This window comes from Schistosoma mansoni, chromosome W, assembly GCF_000237925.1.
Source record: "Schistosoma mansoni strain Puerto Rico chromosome W, complete genome".
Classification (NCBI taxonomy): domain Eukaryota; kingdom Metazoa; phylum Platyhelminthes; class Trematoda; order Strigeidida; family Schistosomatidae; genus Schistosoma; species Schistosoma mansoni.
This window is the reverse complement of record NC_031502.1, coordinates 55,893,684-55,917,254: the sequence shown is the minus strand read 5'-3', so window position 1 is coordinate 55,917,254 and position 23,571 is coordinate 55,893,684. Positions and strand designations below refer to the sequence as shown.

The following is a 23,571-nucleotide window of genomic DNA, read 5'->3' as shown; positions in this document are numbered from 1 at the left end:
GGGAAGATTCAAACAAGCAATACTAAATGAATATATACAGTTCCAGTGTAAAACAAGTGGTCACGAAGCTAATGAACTATATTTTCTTTACAAATCTATAAAATGTGTAGTAACGGCTTGAGTATTTGTATAATGTAGTTTAGTGGCATTTTTTAGTTGATCTTTCTTGGTCATGTTTCTTTGGGACAACATACTTACTAATCATACATCTATACCTACCGTGAGGATGAACATTACCCTTCCATATTGCATAAATGATAATGCACTTCTCATTTCACTTAACAAGCATATTTGAAAGAGTATGATCGAGCTATTCACTTAAAGATGGTAGAATTCACCTTAATCACTTTTGATATAGTTGGAACATCAATCTTAGGTAGATGAGTGAAGTAGACAACTATATTCTCTTATCGTCATGCAATTAAAACAGCTTTCAAATTTTCAAGTAGAAACCCTAAAGCGGGTAATCTAAGGTTTATGGAAACGGTAGCTATTAAAAAATTATTTTTTGTGAAGATTTCTGACTGGATTTATTGTAAGGACGGCTCGTTGGTAAACTCTAGGAAGCCTTACGAAGCCCAGAAAGAGCCAGACATATTCCATCCAGTCACTGCTATGAGAATATTCTAGAATGTCGACGTGTAGCTTCCCTATTGGATGGATAAGAATGACCCCCTATGTACCTATTTGTTAACCGAAATGATGATTTACATTCGGCCAATAACTATAAATACATGAGATTTCTGTACTACATTTTGACACTGTTTTGGGGAATAAATTTCTTACTTACTAATCTTTTGTCTTCTCTTTTGCGACGTTGCGGGTTCTATCGTTCAAGTAGTCTAGTAGTACGCGGCATAGTAAGAACCAAAGCTCTAGATATAACATTTATAAAATTTGGTAATGAAATACCAGTTGATTTGCCGCTAAGTTTGAATTCGATTGAAGTCTCAGTGTTGAAGAAATATAACAATCATTATTCAGCACCCTGTGTTTGATTACAGCACAAAATATGTCACGTGGAAACAAGTTACCCGAATCTCTGTTACTCGTGGGGATTAAAAAGTAGGTATGACATTTATTCGACGGTTGTTAGCTGCAATTTATCTTTCTCAGCAAACGTTTGCAGTCGTTTTAGCTGATAGATAGAGAAATTATCATTGGGAAAGGATAGCTCAGCATGATAAGATAAAATGTTGAAGCTGAAATGAAATGTAATCAAGAGGATCATAGGAACAGAAATAAACCAGTCGGTTGTAGAAGATTGAAGGGGAAGGAGATGGCTATAAAGGAAGAAGAGTGTGAAAGAAAAAATTATAAAACATTAAGACCATAGTAGATGAAGAGGTTGTACCAATCTCTTTTGGACATACAATTCTGGTTATCTCAGATGTATGGCTATTGCTTCGGTAATGCTAAGAAGATGCAATTATACAGTGTTTATATGGTCTGCCTAAAATACACAAACCTGGCTTACCTTTCTGACCATTTATTGATATGTCCGGATCCCCTTATCACTCTATACCAAAGTGGCTGGCAGATCTTTTAGAACCCGTAAGAAAACGCATTTGTAGGCACTCCGTACATAATACTTTTGAATTCATTGAACACATACAAGAAGTGAATGTAAATGACATATTTATGCTATCTCTGGATGTCAAATCACCATTCACTAACGCTCCACTCTGTTATAACTTGTAGCCTGGATGCCCTGTCAATGTATAATGTGATAATACCGCCAATTATAGAGCAGCGATTTATCGATCGGACCAATGACGCATAAAACCCGTGCGAGCAGTCTAGATTACTTATCGGTTCTGTTTTCCGTCTACCCCAGTCAGCTAAGTCCACAACACCAATATCAGTTTCTGCGGTATGAGTTATTCATTTCAAACATACTGGGTTCATATACGAAACAGACATCATACCATAAAATAGGAAACAACATTTGTACAAGATTACGCCAAATGTGACTGTGAATAAGAGAGATAGTAATCGATAGACAGGGCATAATTCAAGAATAGTAAATCGTATAAAAATAGTTCGTAGGTTAAAATAAAGCTTATGATAAGTTGGATATGAATAGTTTAGTTACTTAACAATTATACAATAAAAATATATGCATAGTATTGGTTCATAAATGGATCCCAAAGTTACCATTCACTATTCTTATAGGGACATAACACACTCACATAGACCATTAGTTTTATCTGCAATTACATGAATAATAATGGGATTAGCATCAGAATACTGGAAGTTTATATGAAGGAACTACTACCACGTTGCATTTGCAATGTACAGTTTACATTTAACGTAATTCATACACAAAAGGACAGCAAAGCAATGGGATCCCCTCTTGGTCTATTACTAGCAGATTGCTTCATGACTAGTCAAGAAAACAACCAATTTAAAACGACTATAGAGAACTTCCACTTGTATGTGTGGCACATATATATCTGGTGCCCCTTTGTACCAATATTTATGTGTTTAAATAAATCTATCTACAGGAAACCCATGTGGAAAGGCCAACAGCTGGGTCCCCAACAGTCGAAAGAGAAACATAATATCACTCGCTACACGAATAGAAAGAATTTGTAGTCCCGAGGTCATAGATGAAAAACTGGGCCTCTTGCAGGAAATACTTATCAAAAACAGTCATTCTTCGATATTCATTGAGAACATAAAACAGAAACCACCGTACACAAATAACTTCAGTCGAAAAAATTATACGTGAACATCGACAGACGTCTAAAAGAGAATTTCTGACCCTTTAAAAAGGACAGTCTTCACGAATAGTACTCCCCAGCCAATCATTGTTCAATAATAATATTAAAGATAAATTATCGCATGTGAAGAAACTCAATGTGCTTTTTACCAATTTACCTGCCCATGTGGAGCAAGGTATATAGGTCGTTCGATGCGTACCTTATCCAAAAGAATTCAAGAACATCACCCGGCGTTGCTAAGACGAGGAAACGGCTCAATAATCAAACACCTTGTGAACACAAGTCACTCAATCAAGACAGACTTTGCTTTCAAAGTCATCTACAAGGTGAGTAGAAGTCTTCCAAGGAAAACTACGTTACATCTTTTTAGCATTCCCAAAACAATAACCATATATCTGGGAAAACCAGAATTGTATGTCCAAAAGAGATTGGTACAACCTCTTCATCTACTATGGTCTTAATGTTTTATAATTTTTTTCTTTCACACTCTTCTTCCTTTATAGCCATCTCCTTCCCCTTCAATCTTCTACAACCGACTGGTTTATTTCTGTTCCTATGATCCTCTTGATTACATTTCATTTCAGCTTCAACATTTTATCTTATCATGCTGAGCTATCCTTTCCCAATGATAATTTCACTATCTTTTGATGAATAATTATGCCATTAACTATCAGGCCATTACTAGTTTTTCTGTTTAAAAAGATCTGAATACCTTTGTTTATTCTACCTCACTGTCACTATGTCCAGAAGTTTATTATCATTACTATTATAGTAATTATTATGATCCTGAAAAAATAAGAATATATGTATTTGCGATTGCGCCCCTAAATGCCCTGGTACGGCCGAGAGTGGGGAGAGTCCATTCTCCCTCTCAAAATGCTCTCATATGGCCACACGTATATAGCCTCTGTCAGGGAAGTACTACTCACTGCCTTCTCGTGGCATTACTGTTGTTTACGAAATTGAGAGGACGAAAAGTGAATGTTCGACACTTTAACCGGGTTAGTGAACACGGCGCCTTCACCTACAGGAGTTGGAAAACCCTGATTCGAAACCAATGTTGCACATGGGCTCCAGTATCCTGAAGGAACAAATGTTGTATGAATCAATCGTTGGTCACCGGCTACTATGGGACTGCATCTCCTCACGATGCTGCACTGCCTTGTGAATAAGACCTTCATGTCGAAGTCTCCGGGTGTGACCCTCTAAGAAAACCACCTGTTTCGGTCTGGGCAGCCGGGTAGTATCCCAGCCCTCACACAAATCAGATGAGATTTGTTTTCGGTGCATATATATCTGGTGCCCCTTTGTACCAATATTTATGTGTTCAAATAAATAAATAAATAAAATTTGCGATTGTACAGCTTTGAAAATCAATTCAAAGAAAAGAGAACTGTCCACTCAATCAATCATTCTTATTTACTGTTTTAATGGGTGTATTCCGTTCACTTACCTAATTGACAAATAGGTTTACCTAGACATTTAAGCAAACTGATATTTTATTATTTGAAGAGGTTTTTTGTGGAGATTTCTAGTAATTTTATAGTTGAAATCATGAGTCAATTAAAGCTAGATCATCATGGAAAACCTGGAAGCACTGGATGGCCGTTTCGTCCTATTATGGGACTCCTCAGTACTGCGCATCCACCGTTGGATACCGGCTCAATAGTGTAGAGGTTAAGCGCTTGCGCGCGTGATTGATAGATCCTGGATTCGAATCTCGTGAGGCGGGGATTGTGGATGAGAACTACTCTGAGGAGTTCTACAATAGAATATATTTATAAAATAATTCAATATTGAACTTATCAGTATAATCTATTTTGATGATTGAAAAGATCTTGTATGTTTATATATGTTTTCTTTTTATTCTTTATTTAGTAATTCTCTCTTTTAAAATGTAAAAAAAAATAATAAAGAATAAAACACATACACACACACATTGAGAAAGAGAAATATGTACACAGAACGAAAAAGAAGAAGAAGAACAGGAGGAACAATCATAAAGCATGCTTTGACCATACCATACAACACATACATCTTGATCATTGTGAATATACATAAAGAAGGATACAATCAATTGGTGTACAGTTGAGAATCATCATCACCATCATCATCATTAACAACAACAAAATTGACTAATGTGAATGGTGTTAGAACATAAGTGATAAACCAAAAAGAAAAAACAAACGAACAATAAAGAGAATCCTCTTTCTTTACAAAGAAATAAAAAAAGATGGAATAAACGGATGAAAAGAAGCAATGAGATGTCAACCACTGCTGACAACTCTCATATAAGTATACATACATTTACACATCAACATAATAATGATAATATATACATCAAATTATAATTATTACTATTACTACTACTAATACTAATACTAATACTATTGAATAACATCCACATGGTTGTTCTCCAATGACAAACCCTATATGGATAAATTGAAAACAAAAATTATAAGAATGGATAATTCAGGACAGAACAAATCTTAATACAATTGAAACTCTAAAGAATATTATACTTAGGAAATCTGATGTTAGTCTTAAAAGAAGAAAAAAAAGATGACTAAGTGTTATGATTCTTCTTATTACGATCCAGCTATTCTTATTGCTTAGTATTCTTGGACATCAATACACTCTGTCCTATTTTACGGCTACGAAATGTGACCATTAAGGGTAGGAGATACTCGTAAGCTATCAGTATGTGACCACAGATGTCTTAGAAATATTGCTCACAACTGCTGGGATCACCGAGGGATAACTAATAGTCATGTTAGATGCAGGGTATTAGGGAATGATGGTAAATCAGTTGATGAGGTTGTGAATCTTCATCGACTGAGATGGTTGAGCCACATGTTACGTATGCCTTAACACCGATTACCACAACACGCACTGCCGACTAGTATTGGCAATGGATGGAAGAGAGTTGAGGGCGGCAAAACCAAAACGTGGCATCAGAGCTTGAAGTCACTAACTTATTGTCTGAGCCATATTGTTAGATACAAACTTCTTGGTTAGGGTCCACGTGACTATCGTAACCAATGGTTGGAGACTCTGGGTGACATGGCACAGAATCGATCACAATGGCACAAGTGTATACACTCTTTGTCTTCCCTTAAACCTTGAGATTAAAATTGCTTCATAACTTTCTTCCTTCCTGTACTATATCCTTATACATAACCTATCTTTTATATATTACCACCACTAAATTAACTACTTCTATGAATTCGATGTTGATCTTGTCGTGCAAATGAGGTATGGCAACTTGGACCGATGTATATGTGTGCCTGGTCTTACGTTGTAGCTGACTGACTGACTGACTGACAAGTCTCCAGATCAGAACACGATTGAACAGGAACGAAATTACATCCAAAATAACACGGGTAGATAAAAGTAAGAAGCAAAATAAGAGAAACGTCATTACATTTATAGTTTTTATATGAGAAGAGTCTTCTCTAAGTATCAACTAGCGCTGATTGGATAAGAACATATATCCGGTTGCATAAGCCAAAACCAGTGGAGAGGCGATTCGAAACTGAGACTCTGATGGTTGGACGCCTTAACCACTGATTTCTTGACTATTTTAAGAGCTAATATTACTAATAAAACCCGCAGCTGTCTGACACCAAAGTGGACAGGACAGTTTATGGAACCTAATTGATCAACACTTCTTTTAATCACTAAACCATTGGTTTCCTTTGTCAATTATGAAAGAAACCTCAGTTAAGATTGAAAGGGCGGTAGTTTATAAACATTTAAACGTTATACGAGCATTAAAAAAGCAAGAGAAAAGAACACGTACTGAATAATCATAATGATGCCTATCATCATTATTAACGGAATTATCTTCTTCAATATGCGACAGGAGTTCTTCTTCATCCTCTTCTACTCCATCATCTTTTGATATCGATGTTTTTGTTGTGTCACCATTAGGAACAATAATTTCAGTATTTAAACATAATCCTTGTGGTATAGTTACACAGACATGTTTAGATTTCCGTGTAGGTGATTGAAAATCATTTAATAAATTAGTTAATTGTAATAAACTTTCTTGTCTATCTTCTTCAGATAGATAATTACCCCAACTTGTACCAGTAGATTCATAAGTACGAGGGAAGTGTATTCGTGGTCTACCTCGTTTACCACCTCGACCGCGACCCCTGCCTCGTACAGACACTGTTGGTGTTGATGACGTGGAGGATGGTAATACTGAGTTAAATGGTTTATCTAATAAATTAGAAGATTCCAATCTATATCGATTATACGCCAGTCTAGATGACACTTGTCGTAAATAACGCTGTAAAAGAAATGAAGAAAAAACAAATCAACAACTAGTCAGTTATGAACAACGCCAGTGTCGTTGGATTCAGCATATATATGATGCACACCGACAAAAATTGGATTTTATTTACTAACTAATCGACGAGATACTTAGGTATGAGCCAGACTGTAGGTATGAGGATTAATGGTACTACCCGGTTTTCCAAACCGATGTAGGTGGAGTGGTGTGGTAGGAAGTCGAACGCCTTAAACATCAGGCAGGGCATCAATGAAATGACCTAAGGATTGATTACATTGAAGCAGTCGTATGTATTTTCTTTATTTCTCTTAAGTTGTGTTGTTCAATAAATTACCAATATTTACTTTCATTTATGTCTATTGAACAGATATATACCTATTTGAGGTCTTAACATTAAAAATAACTGACGAAACTTAGGCTTAAAAGAATTTATTTAAACAGTGAACTGAAAAAAGTGACAAAGACTTGGTTGTGTAAATGATCTAATTGGAAATTCTCACAAAACTGAAATAATCACACTAGAACAAAATGATAGGGGCTGTGATACTGCTCAGGTGCCTGAACCGAAGCAGGTGGTTTTCTTAGGGGACCACACTCGGAGCCTTTGATCTAAAGATTTGATCCACAAGGCAGTCGAGCATCGTAAAGAGATGTAGTCCCATGGTAGCCGGTGACCAACGATTGATTCATACCCCCATTTGTTCCCTCAGGATACTGGAGCCCATGTGCACTATTCGTTTGGAATCAGGGTTTTCCAACTCCCCTAGGTGAACTTTCCGTGTCCACCAAACCGGTTAAAGCACCCGACATTCGCTTTTCGTCTTCTCACTTTCGTAAGCAACACCCCTGATGCGAGAAGTCAGCGAGTAGGACTTCCCTGACAGAGGCTATATACGCGTGGCCAAATGAGAGCATTTCGAGAGGGAGAGCGGACTCTTCCCACTCCCGGCCGTACCAGGGTATTTGGGGGCATATCCAGAATAAATGTAAAAATGGTTTCTTGTGACAAAAAGTTGAAACAAGATTCAAGTCCGTATATGGAACTATATCGTCATGTTATCTAAGATTGCTGGTAACTACATATTATGTCCATCGTATGGACCGTAAACATTTACTTAATTAATGAGTCACAATTAAGAATAAAATGAGTTATCTGATAAGATTAAATAGTTATTTGCCTGAACATTCAGGCCAACAGAATAACACACTATACAAATCTTACATGTGCTCTAGAAATTGCATGTAATGCAGCATGTCCTTGTCGTTTAGGTGGTCTTCCACGTGGTCGTTTCACAATAAAACCATGTGAGACCTGGGCGTTCAAATTACCACGTTGATTATAAATTGTACAACCTCTTATTCGCCCTCTCCCTCTACCTCTTCCTCTACGTCCAGTAGTAGTAAGACGTGAACGTTTATTAATATGAGCATATGAACAACATTTACAAGAATTTTCATTCTCTGTATTCCAACAAGATTTAGATGAATGATTATAACGTCGACGATAACCATAGAATGGTGATCTTGAGAATGGAGTATTTGTAGCAATTATATGATTGATATTATCAAACTTTATATTCATTTTTTCATCATTATCAGTAATATTAGTAGTATTAGTAGTAGTATGATATGATAAAATTTTAGCAGTATGTTCGGCGGAACGTGTTAAAATTACCCGACGATATTGTTTACCATTAGCTATATTACAATTTAATAAACGATTCAATTGTACTTTACCAAATAAATAACTAGCTAATTTAGTACTAAAACTAGAAAAATTCGATTGGGCATGGATACGTAAAATTTCTAAATCACGTATTATACATGGATCAGGTATAGTAGATTTAGATTTCATAAGATATGGTAATAATTCAATAGCACGTGCAATTCCAGTTTGTAAAGCACCATGAGTACATTCCTAAGTAATGAAAAACAAAAATAAATTCATTATTTCAAATACAACAAATGAACAAAGCATTAAACATAATACAAGATAAGCAAAGAGGGATTAGTGGTTAGCAGTGGAATCCAGGACGCGCATTTCGTCCTATTTACGACTCGTCAACTGGGTGTAACTGCATCTCAGAGTTGATGTTCACTCTGGGAGTAACTCGGACCCCGTGCGATTCGCTTCAAACGCCATCGCGTTATCCACTCAGGCACTGAGTCCTCATAGCCACTTGCTTGTGCGATGGGGTGAAGTTTAAACTCATTTAGTATTGTTTGTTTGAATCTTCCCATCGATGTGTTAGGACTGCAACTGGTCAGTCTCTATTTGGCATATGTGCCCAAATAGGACGAAACGCACGTCCTGGATTCCACTGCTAATCACCATCCATCTTTGCTTATAATACAAGATAGAGTGAAGTTTGGTTACGTTACAGAAGGATATATTAGCTGGAGAAATATTGAAAATCATGGTGCATATAATGAACAGTTGTTTTCTGTCCTGATTCAAAGACTCCATACAGCAGTTGATTGGTTACAATCAAGGAAGATATAGATACAAATGAGAATCTACCCAAAATGATACTCTACCTTGTAACTTATGCCTTATGGAGTGGATTGGGCACATTTTGAGGAAATCATCCAACTGCGTCACAAGACAAGCCCTCACATGTAATCCTGAAGGCCAAAGGAGAAGAGGAAGACCAAAGAACACATTACGCGGAGAAATAGAGACAGATATGACAAAAATGAACAAAAGTCGGATAGAACTAGAAAAGAAGGCCCAGGACAGAGTGGGTTGGAGAACGCTGGTAGGCGGCCTATGCTCCATTGGGGGTAACAGTCGTAAGTAAGTAAAGTAATTACGCCATTTGTTCCCTCAGGATACAGGAGCCCATGTGCACCATTCCTTTGGAATCAGGGTTTCCCAACTCTCCTAGGTGAACTTTCCGTGTCCACCAACCCTGTTAAAGCGCCAGACATTCGCCCTCTCTATTTCGTAAACAAAAGTTATGCCATGAGAAGGCAGTAAGTAGGACTTCCCTAGCAGCGGCTATATACGCGTGGCCATGTGAGAGCAGTTCGAGAGGGAAAGCTGAATCTCCCCACTCTCGGCCGTACCAGGGCATTTGGGGGCCTTGTAAGGTGTAGAGAATAAATACGTAAGTATGTAAAATATAAGTACATACTATGCAGTTTCCTACATGCTAGTTTGAAACTACATAAGGTATGTACATGTACATTACAATTATTCGACCATTCATATCTTTGAACCAGTACTCGTAAGATGTTGAGCCACCAGATGAACAGTAATGTTTTTAAGTATAGTATTTTAAGAAAAGAAGTATAATTCAGCCAATGAAAATATGAGTTTACGCCGACTAACTCAGTTGTATCTTGCATCATTTACACTGTCATTAGGCAAATATATAATCATGGCTAAGATGATACCAATTACCAACACTTGATTTGAGTTGAATACGAATGTACAGACTTCATAAGAAATGCTAAAAAAAATGGGAGACATCATTCATTGAAAACTCGCTGAAATAGTTCGTACAGATTTCAAGGGTATGGATGCGTATACTTCGATTTTCCTCATTTATCGATTCACACTGTCCATTTAATTTGAATTACCCAATACACACAATTTGTTGTAAAACATGGAACTTTAAAACAACACACTTCTATTCAATATTTTGTATGTAGAGTTGTTGTAAACTTATCTAGGTGATTAGTTTCTAATCAAATATTGATAAACTCGAGGCCATACTCCATTTATTTGACCTCGGGGATAGAAAACATCATTTCTCTTGATAGAATTAACCTTACTCATAAAAAACAGTAACACAACAAAACTATACGATAACATTTTATATAGTTAAGATCATGAGTCAGTTGCAGCTAGACCACCATGGAAAACCTGGAAGCACTGGACGGCCGTTTCGTCCTATTGTGGGACTCCTCAGTAGTGCCCTATGATCATATGCTCACTAGTGACTAGCTCCATGAGGTAATTCCTGGAGGTCTAGTGAGAAGTCGTGGCCAGTGGAGCTAATCCATATCAGGTAGAGACAGGTATCTACCTCAGTACAATGGATGTTGGTCACGCAATTTCGTGGATTGGTTGAAGTTAGACATTAACACCGTTGGATGCCGGCCGGCTCAGTGGTCTATCGGTTAAGTGCTCTAGCGCGAGATTGATAGGTCCTGGGTTCGAATCCCGCGAGGCGGGATTGTGGATGCGCACTGTTGAGGAGTCTCACAACAGGACGAAACGGCCGTCCAGTGATTCCAGGTTTTCCATGGTGGTTTAGCTTCAACTGACTCATGATCTTAACCATATGAAATTACTAAAGTCTCCACGAAACCCCTTTGTGTTATACGATAACAGTCAGTTACATTTATTTAATTACTAGTTTTCACTTTAAAAATATGTTCAATTTATGGGAAAAATAAAACACAATTTACCTTGGCTTCTTTAGCTGTCAGTGTCCCTTCACCAGCAAACAGAAGACGTGGAATTGTCAACTCATTATCAGTAGTAAGGTTCAAATTATTGCTACTAAGACTATCGTCAACAATAAACACATCCTCTTTCTGTTCAATTTTCAGCTGATTTTTAGCATCCAAACCAGTTAAACTTAATGAATAGACTAACCGGTCAGCATCGGAGCTACCTGGCTCTCCAGTAGTATAAGCGCCTAAAGCAAAAGGATCTTCAGACCAACGGGTCACTAAATAATACACTGGGTCGGGAATTTTACGACCTGATACTTCAGAATCAGATTTGTATTTTCCACTGTACATTAAGTCTAATAAATCTAATATGATATCAACAATTTCTTTATCCGATCGACCAGCTGAATGGAGACCAGATCCTCCCCATAAATGAGCGCACAAAACACCCGGTTTGCCTGAGAATTGAATAAATTAGATAACACTTATTTGCAAACAAAAATATCTAGTATTATTAAAACTTCATATGATGTACATGAAAGTTTGTTTAGTCATATATATAAAAGCCAGAACCTTCAGAGAATCCTTTGCGAAACTAGTTATTGGTGAGCACATCGTGAATGAGTACATTATTGAGAAATGACCCAGGCTTGAAAAATGTGGTCTATTAAGTTCGGAATCAGTAGTCCAAAGGCAACGCGTTTACTATGTGACCTGGCTTCAACCTGTAGCTGGTATTGTGTGTACACCGTTGATGAGTCTTAGGGTAGAAAACAGCTACCCATTTTTCTCTGTCTTCCAATAGCTACCTAACTGAAACCAAGTTATAGTCAAACATATATAAATTTTGAAGATCAAACTATTTTGCCTAAGAAGTATTCTAGAAGGGAGGGGCTCGAACTTAGGATACAGTCGAATCCATTAATAACTAGACTCCGATACTACTTGCTTTAATTTAAGTAGATGAACCCAAAACGTACAAATCAAAGTCCATTACATGATTCCCCTGGACAAGTTAGGTCCGTGTTACCAACATAACCATAAGGTAATATAGAAATATAACAGCTTCTGGCTTTTTTACCTTATACAACTAACATTTTGTTGAGACAACACACATGGGTGAAACGTTTACCAAGCACGGATTCATGTACTTGGTTTTGAGTTGAATCCTGGTGATGCTACGTGGTTGCCTAAATTGAAGTAAATGGGGTGGCGTTTTAAAGTCAAACGCTTTCACCCCTGAACCACCGATCCACTGCCCAGAACGATAAGAGAAAATAATTCGGTTGTCTAAGACAGCATATAAATATACCCCGGTAATGAATAGTAAATCAAGCAACAGTACCTATCAATTGTCTACAACTGTCTAAAATAGAGAATAAAGTGTACAAAAATTTCAACATATTGAACTTCATGAACTTACTATTAACCTTGCCGATAGTGTATGGTCAACACAGGATCGTGTAATATGACTTTGGCTGGTAACCCAGTAACTAATTTATATAGATAATACATTAATGTATAGTCAAGATAACATGGTTATAAACATAGAACCTCTACTGATCAATTAGCTATCCATCATAGATATCGAGAAAAAAATTTCAACTTTTTTTTGAAAATACAGGGGAGAAATAGGAATGAACACAAATCAGTCGATTCTGATATCTATACTCTTTCCGATAGCCTAGAATGTTATAAACAAAAGACATTGATAACAATAGATAAATAAGATTTAAAGATAAATACAAATTGACTAAATAAAATGTTTACTTACCATAACGATGTAAATTTAGAATATGCAAACGAGGATCAGGACATTTGAGATGAGCTGCACCAGTATCCCAGAACACATGTTCAGGATATTTAAAGCGTAGAATTACTTTTTCATGTGTAGCAGAACCTTGACTAGGCATTCCTAAACGTTCAATAGCTTGACGTTTATTCAATGGTAATTCCGGATAGAAAGTGATTGCTGAAGACGAACTAAGACCTACGAAGTAAAAATATTGAATTAATAAAAGTAATTATCAGGAAGGGGTTTTGTGGAGATTATAGTAATTTAATAGTTGAATTTATGAGTTAATTAAAGCTAGACCATGATGAAAAACCTGGAAGCACTGAACGGCTTCAAGAGGTATTTCCTGGAGTTCTAATGAGAAGCTGTGATCAGTGGAGTTCAACCGTATCTGTTGTGAAGCAGTAAGTCACTGAAGACAATGGTCGACGGTGGAGCAATAGGACATAAATTACAGAAATCATCAAACTGCATCACAAGGTAATCGCTAACTTGGAATCCTTAAGAGGAACGGAAAAGAGGAAGGCCAAAGAACATACTGCGTCGAAATTCGAAGCAGAAATCAAAAGAATGAATAGCAACTGGGAAGAACTGGAAAGGACAGAATTGGATGGAGAGAGTTGGTGGGAGGCCTGTACTGCTCCACGAAGGGTAACAGATGTAAGTAAGTAAGTATACACAAAATCAGTTGCTAAATAGTAAGTAGTAGCAACTCATATGGAGTGCTTTGGTTATCGAAAAGTTGGCTGTCAAAGTGAACTACTTAACCACGTACAACATTTGATGTAGAATGAATACAGGCAGTTGTAAGCTGAGAACAGATTTCACATTCGGTGACACATAAGAAAAACATAGGTAGAAAAAACAATGCAAAACCTGGCTCAATTTTGCATCTGTTCAAACAGCCACACCTTAAATCAGTAGTACACTAAGAAGGAATCAATGAGATGAGGCATTAGAGATAATAGATATTTTTTATCTGTAATAAAATGCGTCAGTTGCTAACGCACCATAGTTGATAAAACTACCAAAATACAAGAAATTGGCACGAACCTTTAAAATAATTTACTTCTCATTTTTTAAATTGAACACAGAAGAAACATATGGAATTTGAAAGGGTTAAAATGGATTTCAAACATTTTTGAAACACTATTGAAAGTTTTAGGAACTCTGTATGATGTCGGGATTCGTGCTAAACAGAACCACGTTGCTTACATAATGTAAGTTGTCCAGAAAATTCCCGGATGAGAGGTTATTATCGGAGAAATGAGAAAATGTTACCTCGAAGATCATATCCATAAACAAGATTAAGGAAGACAGACAACTTTAACGGATAATACTTGGCATAATTGATCGAAACAACATTTTGCCATCAGGTTTTAGTTCAGAGCACTTAGTAGTCTAACGGACGTATTTAGTATGAGCTCTAGTTGAACTTATAGAGTTGTGCCTAATAATGTACCTTCAATTCAACAATAAAATCTACGAACAAACGCAAGGAACGCCAACGGGATTACCAATACTAGGACTTATTGTAGAAGTGATTCTGAGACTGGAAGCCTCGATTTTAAAAGTGATCAATCCAAAAATGTGGATTCCCTATTCAATTTTACTTGAACGTTGTGCTGATGATGTTGATCAGAAGAATGATGAAAACTCCACGACCAAAGTTTGCAGCTCAGAGAACGAAACTCCACCAAAATTATAGTGGATAACTAGAGGGTACCTACAGAAACCAGTTGAACTGTTCATTAAAATGTCTAACTAACCACTCTATTCGTCTGACTCTACGAGTACAACCCACTGATCAGTCTTTTTCTACGATAGTTTCACTAGCTGTTAATAAATTTGAACACAGCCTTTTCGATCTTTAGACTGTGAAAAGGATGAGAAATGAAAATTAAATAAAGAGCCTACGCAATAATCATGATAAGTACTGGGCAATAGTTAGTTTTAGTTTTTAAATATTCATTAATTTGTTCGAAGTTATAGAGGCTGACTGATGTTTTTTTTTAACTTCCTAATGATATCTACTAACAACCCCACCCACTGCCTTTAGAGTGGGATAAAGATTACATCAAGTTATCTCAAGATGGATATTACTGTTATGATCTACTTATTTCCTAGATAGTACCACTCGAGGCACAACTCCAACACTGCAGTCTTTCAATTAAGTTTGAATAGATCTTCCAGTTGTAAGTTCTTCAAGTCCAATGAAGTACGGGCAATTCATGTTAGGCACCTTTTACAGATGCGACGATATTGCTTGTAGACTCATTTACAATGAATTTGTATATTCAGCTGAAGAAACGAAACCCGCGTACTTAATTTCAAGCACCATAAGATCTTTGTTGATCTACTTTAAAATATTAACTATACACGCAGAGCTAATCTAAAATGACCAACTTACGGGGTGTTTATTCATACTCGATTTTCTACTGACAGTATTAGACTGAAAGTTTGGATTTCCTATTGCATATGAATCATCATTAATCACTACATCCATAGTGATTTTCTCCATTTGTCTTTGGTATCACAAAAAAGTTTGTAAAAATACGGCACAATACAATCGGAGCATTTTAGTGCTTGATTACTATTATTATTTAAACACATAAATATTGGTACAAACAGGCACCAGATATATATGCGCCACACAAATCTCATTCGATTTGTGAGAGCTGTGATACTGCCCAGGTGCCCGAAATGAAGCAGGTGGATCTCTTAGGGAACCACAACCCAAGCCTTTGACTAAAGGTCTAATCCACAAGGCAGTGGAGCATCGTGAGTTGATGCTGTCCCATGGTAGCCGGTGACCAACGATTGATTCATACCTCATTTGTTTCCTCAGGATACTGGAGCCCATGTGCAACATTGGTTTAGAATCAGGGTTTTCCAACTCCCATAGGTGGACTTTCCGTGTTCAGCAACCCGGTTAAAGCGCCGGACATTCGCTTTTCGTCTTCTCAATTTCGTAAACAATAGTTATGTTGCGAGAAGGCAGTGAGTAGGACTTCCATGGCAGAGGCTATATACGCGTGGCCATGTGAGAGCATTTGGAGAGGGAGAGCGGACTCTCTGCACTCTCGGTCGTACCAGGGCATTTGGGGGCACATCACTTAAAGCACCTCCTACCTCGTTTGTTAAGTTTTTGACGTCTTTTTTTAATAAAGAAAAATGATTAGCATTGAGTGAGAAATAAGATATTATTTAATAAAAAAACAAATAAGCATTTTGAAGTACTTAATGCTATTTATATGTAAAATAAAATACAACCAACCTTTTAGCACACCAACTGGAACAGTAATAATACAATGTTTGGCTTCATAAATCTGTTCTTCATAAGAATCCAGTGTCGAATTATCATCACCATTCTGAGTTAAATCGGATTTCCGTTTCACTTTGGCCTTTATTACTATTCGACTATGGTGTGTATTATAATCATTAATATTATTGTTATCATTATTATTGATATTACTGTTATTATCATTATTATTAGTAGTAGTAGTAGTATTACCAGCTCTACTCCAATCAATTTCCGTAACTACAGCATTGTAGATTATATTTAGGGATTTAAGCAATGGATTCAATAGGTCACTAAATCGACTAGTCACTAGACGATCCTCCCAGCTAACACATACAATTTTGGCAATCGATGGTAAAGAGGACTTTTCATTATTTTCTAAAGCATCTAATTTCCGTTCTGCCCAAGCATGATAAGCTTTACGTTGATCAACTGTAGGATAGGATTGTACAAGTTGAGTCAATAAAGATGATTCATTTAAAGCATGTCGTCCAGTATTTATGCTAGATTTTCCACCAATAATATTTGATTGCCATTTTGAGTCGGCCACCTCACATAAATCATCTAAAACGCATAATGGCAAGCGTTCTATAGGATTTACATAAGCTAAGTAACGGCTAACTATAGATAAGAATATGCCTTCTTCAATATGATCACGAAAATTAGCAGAAGGACGAATCCCGAACTGAGCTTCAGTGTCAAATATATCTTGTAAAGCTTTATCAAAAAGTTCCTAGATTGAATGGAAAGAGAGACAGAAAGCATAAGACATAGATAACATCAGAGAATATAGTAAACAAATGTATGAGAAATGACAAACCAATGTTTAAATAGTCAACAAATATTTTGGTGGAGTAAGGTTGAGTCAAGTGATACAACTCAGCTGCCATAGCTCTAATAGGAAAAAAAGCCTGTATCTCACTACCGACACAAGCTGTGATTCAGTAGTTAAAGCGTTTGACTTCCAGCCACTAATTTTCAGGTTCAAACCTCGTTTCATCTACTTCAGTTTAGCCAACCACGTCGCATAACTTACTCTCACACTTAGAGTATGGCTCAAAGCCAAAGACATAGATCTGTACCTGGCAATGAGTTAATAATAATAATGACAGCGTTCATCAAATAACTAAATATATGTCCAACCATTCATTATATTACCAAACAATGAGTAGGGTAGGCATAATGAACGAATCAGTCTAAAGTGTTGTTACAACTATATTTTTTCGATTACAATAATGCATAATTATTTGTATTTAAATACTTACTTTGACTGTAGTATCAAAATGATTATATTGTGTTTTAGATTTTGTTTTCATATAGCGATCAACAGTAAGATGAATAACCTTATCAAACAGAAATACACCATCAGCAACTTGATCAGGAGTTATCGGCAAGTTAGGAGTAAAATGATTGAGCCACTTAGCTATTTCTACACATTCCCAACCGCGATATTTTTTGCATAAATCACCGGCAGTAACAGCTGTAGGAATTCGTAGCATACGAGCTAGATGAAATAATGGTTGGTCAGCTTGTCGATTTGAACAACCAATTAAATAGTTCGCACCAAGATCAACATCAATCGGACCAGAATAATCTGAATTAGTTTCATCATCCAGTTGACGATCAAATGATTGGTGACCAGATGGAAGAGAAGGAGATGACATGGAACTATCAGAATCGGATGATTCATGTACTGACGTATTAGGTTTTTGTTCATCAATATGGAAGTGATAAGTACTGAGGTTATCATGATTGATACTTGATTGGACATTAGAAACAGGTGCTAGGGATCGAGGAGAAAAAACACCAAAAGTGTACAAAACCTATCAATTTAACTTGATGAGTAATGAATTCGAAATCGAGGATTAGTTAACATACACTGCAATAGTAAAAACAGTAAAGATCAAGACTGATAAGAATACATAAGCAATACAATAGTAATAATGCTGAATGAAATTTCGGCTCAATGGCCTTTAGGATTCATCTTTATGAGGACTAGCAGCTGGGATGATCTTGAGCTTAAACGTAGACTGAAAAAAGCCTACGCAATGAATGTAAGCAGTGGTGGGCTACGAAAGTAGAACAGATAGAGAAGGCAGTAGCGATATGTAACAGTAGACAACTGTTCACTTAACAGGGAAACGGGTATTAAAATTACTACTGTTAATGAGATTGTCTCGGGAAAAAAAAGTACTACTAGTCATTCACAATCCAAGAGATTGGATCTACGTGAAGAACAGTAGAGTACAGTTCAACTGGTCTTAAGTTACCCACTATTTCAAATAACCTGGATGGTGAATTAATGTAAGTCCTCCAACCAATATTGAGGTTGAGGCTATAAGCAATCTAAAGTAAGGGAGAGAAGCAAGACATGACAGATTAACTCCTGAGGATTTTAAGGATAGTGCTCCAGGTTTAGCTGTTAGATTAGCAAACATCTCAGCTAGAATTTGGGAATTGGATGTAATCCTATCTGACTGGTCTCGGTTGCTGATCGTTCCAGTTTGTAAGAAAGGACAAAAATCCTCTTGTGACAATCACAAAGGAGCTTTCAGAGCACCCAGAACCAAAGCCTATGAATTTGAGGTTGTCAATCCAGAGATATACGAGTATATTAGAACAACTTGAAAATTTCTGACACAACTTTAGCACCTACCAAGCGGAAATGATTACTTTAAGATAAGTGTGAACCTAAAACTTACCTGATCATATAAAGTGAACTAGTTGAGTAAGTGAAGAAGTCAGCTTGCCTGAGGAACTATATTAGTTCCAGTGGACTAAACTCAACGAAATCATAGCAGGGAAACATTTCGTTGACATTATATAAAACGCACTAATTATAAGACCGATGAAGAGCCGGACCCCTCATCATTGATCGAATTTGAGCTGCTGTTTCACGGTTATCAAATATGGTCATTGAAGATTAACAGAATAAGAGTTGAGGTTTGATTTAGAAAGTTTAGGCTTTATCGTCAATCTGTAATAGAACCATTAAGCGAGCTATGTTGAGGCTGAAATCAGTTCTCAAAATAAGATAAAACTATAAGCACATATTGAATGAGCAGGCACATGACAGACAAATAAACCTAAAACTCAGAGAAAAGCTTATAGGCTTAGATAGGATGGTTAGGACATGTATTATGTATTCTTCACTAGACAAGTTTGAGTTAATGTGAGATAAACAGAGTATTAGAATCTATTGTCTAAGACAAAACAATAGTATATGAAGTCACTTAAAGGGAACTGTCGGTATTTACGCTATAAACCTTGGTTACAATGACACCAAATAACTAAAATTCATCTCAATGTCAAGTATGTGGCTAGTCTATAGCCCAAAATGGAATAGTTAAGTGGTTACAGCATTTGGCTACTAATCACGAGGTAGCAGGTTCGAGCATCCGCTTCACCTACTTCGTTTTGAGTAGCCAGTTGGTATGACTATGCTTCAACGAGTGTAGCTTAAGTTGAGAATCTAAAATCCGGGATTATAGCGCATGTAATAAGTACATAGAAATACCAATCGTAGCTAGTAAACGTAAGCTATGATCTTACGGCAAAGTAGTCTATTTCATTAAAAAGCAACTTTTGTAATGTTTTTGAACCATCGACAATGTTTTCATTAAAAAATAATAAAAGTAGCATGCTTATGACAAGTAGTGCAAGTGGAAACAAACACTGAAAACAGGTATGAATTGTCAATAAAAGAGTAATAGTATTAGAAGTAGAGCCAACCTACAACACCTGTTATTCAACTGGTGGACGTGAATTGATCCAACTATTTAACTGCGCATATGTTCTAGTAGTTTGCTGTGGGAAGTATTAATGTTAGCTGGCTAACAATAAAAGAACTACATCGGGTTTTCTCATCTTGTAAACTTGTAACTGACTTGGATGTATAGGTAACTGGGTCACGTCGCAGTGGTAGTACACTTAATAAGGAATAACTAAGGTGTTTCGTTCTATTGAACATACCAGAGACGAAGCCGTTATATATCAAATGTTAGCCACATTTGTTTCGTGAAAGCTCCCAAAATAAAACAGTAATTTAGGGAATAATAAACTAAAGTCTTAACTAATACTATCATGGCTCCATGATATGTTGGTAAAGCTTCGAAAACTTTGACGATTGGCAACCTGTAGTAAACGCAAAAATGTCACTGAAAACAATCTCAAGTTGTGGATAAAGTCAGGTTGATGAATTTTGTTACCTTAAGCACATCCTGACCAATCATTAGCAGGGTTTTTGCTTGCTGTACTACAAAGACAATAAATGAGTACACCATCTGACTTTTAAGGAGTATAGCTATTACTAGGATGCACCATGCTCCCCAATCTTAGCCACAATTACTTGTAGATATGTACAGGTTTCAAGAAAATCTGTCTGTACGTAGGTTTCTAGGACGTTACGAAACCAAATAAGTTGGCATAAGGAAAATGAATGTATCACAGTGAAATCTAAACACCGGTTTCCAGTTCTACAACCCAATGCAGCTGTTCCATGTTCAAATACACAAGCATTGTCAATTGGATTTTCAGACTTACACATAATAGACAACTATCACTCTAATTAAATGAAGTCAGGTGACTGATGAAATTAAATCTCAAGAAAAACTATTTAAATCTACAGCCAGAGACTCCACATTTTGGATAATTAAGCATTGTATGATTTTGGGAGAGTAAATGTACCTTAGTCAGGTTTAAAGAGTGAGTAGAGTTGAAGGTCTAGAGGAAAAGCTAAAACTGTGTGGAATGAAAGGAATGTAAGCAAAGGCAGGGGGAACGAAGAGTGACAATAATGACAAATTTTAATATGCATGCAAAAACTAACTGAAGAGAACAGTGACCGTCTGCCTCATACTCACATAACAAATTGTATGATCTTATTTGTAAATTTAACTCACCAAGCATAAGTTTATTTACTTGAATTTGAGCCACAGTTTGTGTGCAGGTTAGTAATGCCGCTCAGATATCCTAACAAAGGTAGGTAGGAAAGGGTGTATAAACTATTCTTTCAGGAATAAACGGTGACCTTACAGTCTAACTTAGGTGCCAGAACGACTGTAACCCTAGTTGGTCAAGTACGAGTATCTTAAAACAATTTATGTTAACAAGTCTTCATTTTCCTTTCAAACTAAAGTAAGTCATTTGAAACAAACTGCACAGACAAAGCATAATGTCTATTCTCTGAAGCAACGTTCTCCAACCTTTCATTTGTCAGTAGAAATACTGGTGACATAGTAATAATACAAATATAGGTAATGCAACCGAGAGAAAAACACATATTGGTTGAGCCATGCTTGCATTTACTAGTGAAGCCTCTACTAGAACGTCAGTTAACTCGCTGAATGATAATATTCTCCTCTTCAAGTTAATACTATCTAAAAAAGGATCAAGTGTAAGACTAAGAGAGGCTATAGTATAGAAAGGATTCTACTTAAGACCATGCCCACCCTCATTAGCTAATGAAGAGAAATCTTACATTTAGTAACAGAAGGAAAAGAGAATAAGGTAGCAATTTTGAAATGAAAATCTAACTTCGAAAGGTTACATTCGAAATCATAAATATTACACTTAAAAGATGAACAATTAAGTTAGTTAATGCATTGTTTACTAAGAAAATACGTGGTATATGTCGAAGTATCCAGAAGAGCTACAACTGTACACGGAGATCAACGGCTAAAATGCAATTAGTAAACCAGAAGTGACAGTTACTAAAAATATATATGTAGAATAAATAACTGCTACTTCAGTGATTTTGGTTATCATTTATTATGCTAAGCGCATATATTTGTGTAATTGCATACCGAAATATGTGATCCTTTGATGTTGCGGTTTTTTGATAAATCCATTACGAGAAGAAACTCTCTTTACAAACTTATCAAGTATTAAATAAATTGTAAATTACATACGTAATTCGAAGAAAAAAAGTCTAGTTTGTATTTTTGATTACTGGGACCTGGACCTCATAGTTTAAATTTATATTTAAGTGCAATCAGTAGGACTGTTATTTATTACAACTGCAAGTTCTGGATTCTATCCATGATGATCTAATAACTAAAGTTCCCAGTCGTTAAATAATTATAATTAATTAACCGAATTCTTATTTATATTGCGAAAATCGAGTTTTATAAATGTGAGAAAATTTAATTTCAAAGTATTAATTAATCTTTAATTATGCGATATTAACAATACGAGAAAAATTACTTGATAGTGAGGGTAGGCGCACGCTATGTATTCGGCCGCCTGGACGATTGCGTGCCTCCAATACTAGAACACTATATGATTCCCGAGTGAGTAGGTGGGCAGCTCCCAGTCCAGATATACCTGCACCGATAACAACCACATCAAACATGTTTGTACTAACGGTTGGCCAGCCAATCAAACGAAGACCAGTGGCTTACTAAACCCCACTGACACGGGAAGCAGGTGCGCGACAAATTCAATTTTGAATTGAGCTAGCATAAACCACTATGTCACCAGCTGTTGACCAATAAGCCACATGGAGTAGACTTTTTGGACTGCTCTTATGTATTGAGGAACGTTAGTGTGTAAGATTAAATGAACCTTGAATGTATTTCTCACCGTGTTCAGAAAATACTGACAGGAATTGTGTATACCAACCAAGTCAAAAGAATAACTGGCTGTAACGTAGTAAAAACATACGTTTACGTGAGTTACGAGTAATTATGATACTTCACTGATAGTATCACTATAGTGAAAACTGCCACTCACGTGAGTAAATTGTATGTTAATGATGTCCATAATTATCAATAGTAATATGATTTACATAAATTAAACGTCTTTGAAATTGGTTTCTTCATCATATCTAGTGGAATGGATAAAGTCGCGGTAGTTCAACTGTGAGACTACGTTACCAAATCAACTCTCCACACTCTTGGTAATATTAGTGAACAGTAAGGTTGGCATCCCAAGATCTTCATCACATACTTAAAATTTTCGAAACTTAGGACCTCGAATTGACGAGGTGATATTTATCTAGTCGCCAGGCAATGAGCACGGTGGAATTTTGAGCTAGTCCAAA

General features: G+C 36.4%; 1 protein-coding gene across 1 annotated transcript; it reads right to left on the bottom strand.

The window, feature by feature from the left end:
* Nucleotides 1–6,471: 6,471 nt before the first annotated feature.
* Nucleotides 6,472–22,946, bottom strand: Smp_162940 (putative amine oxidase; the record flags this gene model as incomplete). Its single annotated transcript, XM_018790234.1, has 8 exons — nucleotides 22,734–22,946; nucleotides 17,795–18,312; nucleotides 16,752–17,262; nucleotides 16,506–16,640; nucleotides 13,208–13,423; nucleotides 11,446–11,891; nucleotides 8,249–8,944; nucleotides 6,472–7,023 (listed from the first exon to the last, which is right to left on the bottom strand). Exons 1-8 carry the CDS (start codon nucleotides 22,879–22,881, stop codon nucleotides 6,472–6,474), a joined length of 3,222 nt encoding a protein of 1,073 aa, XP_018655597.1. The 5' UTR covers nucleotides 22,882–22,946.
* Between the last annotated feature and the right edge of the window lie 625 nt (nucleotides 22,947–23,571).